This window comes from Mya arenaria, chromosome 15 (assembly GCF_026914265.1).
Source record: "Mya arenaria isolate MELC-2E11 chromosome 15, ASM2691426v1".
Taxonomy (NCBI): domain Eukaryota; kingdom Metazoa; phylum Mollusca; class Bivalvia; order Myida; family Myidae; genus Mya; species Mya arenaria.
This window is the reverse complement of record NC_069136.1, coordinates 10047083-10054500: the sequence shown is the minus strand read 5'-3', so window position 1 is coordinate 10054500 and position 7418 is coordinate 10047083. Positions and strand designations below refer to the sequence as shown.

Genomic DNA, 7418 nt, shown 5'->3' with positions numbered 1-7418 from the left:
GTATTAAAAATAGAAGCAAACCAATGAGAGTTAAACAAATCCTCTTCATGCAGATATATAAATGCCTAAACAAGATAAAAGCAATCTTAGCATGTTAAGCGTTCACTAATGACTTTGTATAGAAGCAATTAAGCATTATTGAAGTTACTTCTCAATCCATGTTATATCGTCCTAACTCACTCAATCTTAAATAAACATTTAAATGAAAATAATATACTGGAGAACTGTCCTCAAAACCCTTAATTTTGGATCCATACAGATGAATTGGTGCGATCATTGGATCAAATAATTTTAACTGAAAATCAATGCACTAAATGGTCTTGTGTGTTCAGTCCTTGTACATTCATCTTCTATTTTAACTCCTAGATGAATAAAATCAGAGTTATCGTTAAGAAGCATAGACTACACCCGCGAGATGTTGCATTCGTGATCACATTGCTTTAAGCAACACTTCCCGTCAAATGACAATGAGCGAGCATTGTGTCTATGGCATGCCTAACATTACTAGTAATTGTTTCCATGATTGATATTGACAGCTGTCGGTCTGTTTTGTTAGCACCATGCGAACTAGTTCACATATTATTTACACTATTATATACATATCAGCTCCCATGAAGGGTGATGTCATATAATGTTAATCAGATAAAGTCAATGTCAATCGAGGCATTAGCCGAGGCTGTCATGAATGTTTCGAGGGATAACATTATATGATATCAATCTCAATCTACAGTGTATTCTTGTCTCTGAATCACGGATTATTAAACATGCAACCAAAATACCAGTATTGAAACTAATGCATACATATTCAATACTTCATTGAATTCAAAATTATTGTTAATGATGTTTTATATTGAAAGGATAGCCGATCAAAGGTCTGTTTGTTGTTATTTTTCAAAATCAAAGATTTAAATAGCCTTGGACTTCATTATCCTGTGTTTCTATCCTTAGACAACTGCATGTGTATTTAAAACAGTTCTTTATGACAAATTCTTAAAAAAAAATCAGTGTAAGTTTTCATAACTCAAAGAGGTTTTACAATGGCATCCTGGTTCGAGGAAAATGTTTAACATGAGTATCAGCAAGCCGACAAGTGCAAGTTGAAGGTGCCATTTCAAAAACGACCTTAATACAAAAGGGACCTTTAAACACACGTGTTTACATATAAATACATGTGTTCAGCATCCTCAATAATGTTAAAAAAACAAACCTTTTCATGGCCTCTCAAAACAGACACAAGTACTTGGTAAACATTACAGAAGCACTGCTTTCTACCCTGGAAACAGGCAAGAACGCGATTCTATTAACTCTCAGCTTTCGCAACAATTCTATAAGAAATACAAAATAAAAGTATACTCCTATTTCTTATATAAAAAGAAAAAATCAGATGGTTTTTTTTTAAACTGGCCTATATAATTCAAACATACCGCCATAATGACTTATCGTAGACAGGCATTCTATGAAACTTATTATAACTTTGTTAATTACAAAATTTGCAAGCTTTGATTTCTCATCGAAAATACACAGTGAGCATAAGCCAGCATTCTGCCAGACCTTAAACGTTTTGTAAATAAGTTATCAAGAGGTTTAACTTTTCATATCTCTCAAATATCGTATTGAAAAATGACTAAATAAATTAAGAAAGTGCACCGATTCTGCTGTTGGGGAAACAATAGTAATACGTAGTCCTAATCTAGAAAATAATCAATGAAAAAAAAATGGAATTGGACTTCAAAATGTACAAAAATATACCGCATTCACTTTTTTATTACAATACCACTACGACTACATTTTACTTGTTTTTTTTGCACTATCAGTCAGACCGAAACTGCTTACTATTATTTTGCAAACGAATCAGGGAATTCAGACAGCCAATCCGACAACTATGACTTAATAAGGACCATGTTAATGCAAACACTTCGGTCAGTCAGTCTACAAGAATTACATTCATTGTTAATGATCCCGTATACCAATTCACCATAAATATAGAGAAATGCCGATGAATGCAAATTCGGATTTAAATTTAGAAATTGTCTTAAATAACCTTCGTGAAACTTCGACATAGAAGAGCACCTTGTTCCTTGTGTCTTACGGTGGATGACACATTAATAATTGATTTTTGTTTAGCCTGTTCATCCACTGGATTTCGAACACCTTTTATCTATGCACGAGCCAGATGAAACGTACATGCCATACAATAACATTCGGATCGTACATGTATGGATGTGTTTTAGATTGGTTGTGCATTTGTACTACATTTGAAAACTTTCTGCTTATTAACAATCTGTTCGCGACCAGAAAAGAATATTGCAATTTCATTTCAAACATCAGCATAGTGCTTTTAGTGTTTGTTGCACTGGCCCTTAATCATTTTCTTACTCAGGATAATGTATTAAAACTGTCAGCGAAATCCAAATTGTACGCCGCCGAATGGTTTAGATTGGCGGTTTATAATAGCAGGTAATATCCATAAGACGATTAATGATCACGTGTAATGGAGTCGTAAATGTAGTAAGATTGAATACGAAACAGCATAACATTTCTATTCTGAAATCAGATGACTGCATTTAATGACATTCATAAATTGAAGTGACTGATGCTGTAAATCGGTTTGTTCCTTGCAAAGTGTATTCCTGTTAATAAGCAATATTTTCGTCAATCTAAAATCGATCTTAAGATAGAATAATCTGATTAGACGTAAGCTAACTGGAATTTCTATAAAAAATATACAATATTTCAATTTTGTTTTGTATTGGTATTGTACATATATCAATTGCAATAAGAGACATTTTGTTTGATAGCATTAAATATAATTTCACCATCTTGTTACTCATGCTCCCTTTAGCGAGACAAACGTATGCTGAGCATATATACGAAATATTGAGCGAACATGCCAGTATAAATAACAAACAATTATTTTTTATGTAATTCAAACTTATTGAAAGATACTTGACGCCGTCAGCCAATTCCAACATATATAATAGCTCGTATATCTACTTATATGTAATAAACATGTGGTATACGTCACTGGCCGAAACCATACTAACAAGCCCACTCAAACATTTATTACGCATTTAAATATGATTTGGAAATTCTGCATACTTAATCCGGGGTTTCCATTTGCGACGAATATACGGAAATTTGATATAATCAACGCAATCGTTGTTATATATCTTATTCGACCAAGTTCGGTTCCTCCTCCCTGAAATTCTGAAGTTGTGTTACACATAGAATTATATATCGTCGTCGACGAATCCTTTGCAACAAGTTGTTGACAATGCACGTTCTTGGTCATATGACAAGATAGAAGATTCCGTGTCAACAGGACAAAAACATACGAATCTAACCTCCTTAGAGCTGTAAAACCTGCATAAAGTTAAACCGACAATATGATAAATTGCTGATAAATCGATTTGGTACATTTTCCCTAATACTCTTGCCAGTCTCATGTGTCCGTTGTGCGGTTTTGCCAACTTGTGTTTCATCATTTTCTCGTTGATCGAGTTACTTATGCACTTTTGTATCGTAGAACGATAAAAAGCGCTTTGTTGCATTTTATATTGTATTACTCTGTTACATTTTTCTCTACAAAGGATGTGGCATCGACATCCTCTACATTTTACCGCGCTGTGAGAAGTGTGAACACGTAACGTTACATGCGTTTTGAACATTAACATTACCATGTAAAATTAAATTAAATTAGAATATGTATACCTTTCCAAAATTGCAAATTGATAAGCAGTATGTTTAACATTGAAATTTAAAATTGAAATATTTCGGAAAATCTCCATCAACACAGTATACATATGTTATTTATCTCGGTTGAACAATTTTCCATATACGTTTTGATGGTAATTTTTATGCATATAGTTTGTCTCTAGATATTTCAAAAAAGTATTAGCTAGTATTTTCATTGGTTGTTTAGGGTACTGAATGGTATTGGGAAAATATAACACTGCCGCTAGACGATGTAACAGCTGTTATTGGATATTGGCAGAAGAAGAGCATGCTATTGCTGTTACCTAGATGCTGAGCGTCTCTTGGACTCGACGCGCATGTTCTCAGTGATTTCATTGTGGTATTATACTGGATAATCGAAAATGGTAATGACACTGTAGAAAACTATGCAATTGTTGCTTATATAATTGACCTTATTTGGTAAATACGTTCTACTACTTATTTTAGTTCTACATTTATTATAATACTGTTAAGATCCGTGATGTTCCAGTTTATAAGTATTTACTTATTTTATAGATATACAAATCAATATAAATATAGATTCGTGGTAATTTCTCTTAAGCGCTCTAGATCAATGCTTTAAAAATGTTGCATTTTCCTTGCCAACCCGGTAATTCACGTTAAATAATTACAATAGTGAACTATTTCAAGCGTTAAGTAATTTGCAATATAAGATTTCCGACATGATCATTAAATAAACATGCACCTGACTGTATAATTATCAAACGAATTGCTGAACATGGAATATGCAACATTTGTATGCCCCATATAAATTCGTTTTTATGACACAATGGTTAAATCAATACAAAGTAGAGAGGAGGATAAGACTAGGAATTCATGAGATTGTATCTCGCCATACGTGTGCGTTTCATATTAAATTATTATTAAAGCAAGTTAAATAACAATAACTACTATATGCTTCAAATAAAAATTTGTATTCAATTGAATATATCCATACCCTTTGTTCTGAACATTGTATTGGTTTTGTATATTAGAATGGCGTGATCCGTCACACGTTTCCTAGAGCGAAGTAGGCCCGTAAACGCGTTAATAAAATTGTACCACGCATATTGTTACTTAACAACACAAGTAATTAATCTTAACGTAAGTACATGGTAGAAGAAGGATCCTTTGGCTGCGGAAGTACCGGCCACACTTTATGAATATTTAATGATTGATTGTATTGCTATAAACAACATTCACCGCCATATAACAATTAGCGAACGTGTTATCTCTGCCCTACCTAGCATCGCTGGTTTTTGCTTCTCGTTACTGATATTGATAGGTGCTGGACTAATAGCGAAACGTTTGCTATGAGAACCAGTTTATCTATTGACATAATGGATATATTTCTTTTAATTTAAAGACCAATACTCATATTATAATGTATGATTGATGATGCGTTGTATGTTGTAAGGTCAAAATAATAAAAAATTCATACATGAAGAACATCGATCAATTTTGTTTATGTCCATATAGACTACAAATCGAATTGAAAATGAATTAAATATTGATTAACTAATTCCTCGAGAAAAACTAAACAAACATGCTACAAGATACCCATTAACATTGCCATGACTCAGAAATATAAATTCCAATTGGTATTAATATTTCGGAAGGGAAGTAACGGCGGCCGTTTTACATAGACATATCTCGAATAATTACACTGTCGCTTTATTATTCCTCGATAAACATACGTATGTCCTTATGTATTTGAGTAATGGTCCTTTATGGTCGCTTGGAGGTACTACTTTTGTACATTTTAAATCATATTTTATCAAAGCGTCATACAACTAAAACCATTTCAATGCAACTATTCTAATGTTATCACAGTTGGTTGCAAACTGTAAGTTTTGTTTATTTAATGCTTTATTTTTTTTCAAAACGTGTTTAGTTTAGAGTTGCCCCAAACCAGATAATAAAGAAAAAATGGATGAACATGATCTGCCTTACCTACAATATTGTACCTTTTCATAGAATTAATAACAATGCGACAGTTCTTTACATTTTTGTATTTCTTTTTCAGATTCAAATGTCTGAGGAAAATATCGCGTATCATTCAGTTATTTTAGAAAGACGATCAGACATAAATGACACTTTTATTTACGACCATGGTAGGGCAAACACTTCAGTCAATCGGTCTTCTGGACTTCAATCCATTATGAATGATCCTGTATACCAAGCTACTCTCAATGTAGAGAAATACACACTGCCGTTGATATGCGTGTTCGGATTGCTGGGAAACACATTGTCTTCAATAACTTTTCTTAAACTTCCATTAAGAAGAGCACCCTGTTCATTGTATCTAGCAGTAAGAGGATTCAGTGACAATGGATTTTTGTTAAGCCTGCTACTCCCGTGGATTTCAAGTACCTTTGATTTACATCTAAGCCAAGTGAAAGGTGTCTGCCAGATAATAATATTCATGTCGTACGTATGTGGATGTGTTTCGGTTTGGTTGTGTGTCTTTATAACATTTGAAAACTTTCTGCTCATTCACAATCCATTCGCAGCCAGAAAGGTGTGTTGCGATTACATTTCAAAAATCAGTACAGGGCTCTTAGTGTTTTTTGCACTGGCACTATATAGTACTTCCCTTTGGATAATGAATAGGGATTGTTCGCCGAATCGGCACTTAACGGAACTGACACAGATTCTTGTGTATACCGACAGCTTAATAACACTTGTGATTCCAACCGTTGTTATTTTTGTTCTTATGGCTGTGATTGCGTACAAGGTGTTACACATTCTACAAATAAGGAAAATACATTCCAAATTGTCCGAAGTGATTATCAGAGACAACCCGTCAGCCACCGTGCATAAAAGAATATTGCCTATCGCCAAAGTGACGAAAATGTTATTTGTGGTTTCCTTTGTGTTTTTTGCATTAAATGTCCCAAGTCATGTGATACGTTTACGGATTTTAATCGGAACATTCACTAAAGGTCATTCTACGACTTCGGTCACATTGGCAACGATACAGTCTGCATTCCAAATTCTATTTTACTTAAGTTTTTCTATCAACATCATAGTCTACGCAACCTTCGGATTAAATTTCAGAACGGTTTTCAAGAAGACGTTTTGTGGTTATGTTTCGCCGACGATTTCAAGTCAAGTTCAAACGGAGGCGATAAATTTGGTCCAAACACGCCGACGTTCGATGACTGAAAATAACATTTGTCCAGCGGCAAGACTGATCGTTCCAGAATTTGATCGACAATGTCACAGCAACTAACTTCGTCTCATCAAAAAAGTGACTTGATAAACAATGTTTTGTTATTGTTATACACATCGAACGTGAAGCATGTGCTAATTTAGAAATGTTTAATGTCTGTCTTGCACTTTGTCCATTCCTTTGAGTGTGCATGGTTATTATCCTTATTCTTTGTGCATTAACACAAACTTGGTTAAATGGAAAGCCATTGAACGTGTTTGATTAAGATCACCGTGTTTGAAGTGGTAACCGTTTAAATTCACTTCGTCAAGCTTACAATGCAATTGCGTATACTAAAATATCGTTGTTATATATCCGCACTCTACTTATTGTTCGATTAATGCTATGCTTATATCTTACAGTAAAGGTTTGATAACCTATACATCCATGGAAATCATTCTCAAATATGGTACAACTAAATAATTATTGATAAAGAGATTCAATACGTTAAAATATATCTGCACTATGT

General features: G+C 33.6%; 1 protein-coding gene across 1 annotated transcript; it reads left to right on the top strand.

Annotated features, from left to right (window-relative positions):
* The first annotated feature begins 5859 nt into the window (after window positions 1–5859).
* LOC128220185 (rhodopsin-like) lies at window positions 5860–6970 on the top strand. The gene has a single exon (XM_052928462.1). The coding sequence runs from the start codon at window positions 5897–5899 to the stop codon at window positions 6968–6970; it is 1074 nt and encodes a 357-aa protein (XP_052784422.1). The 5' UTR covers window positions 5860–5896.
* The last annotated feature ends 448 nt before the right edge of the window (window positions 6971–7418 follow it).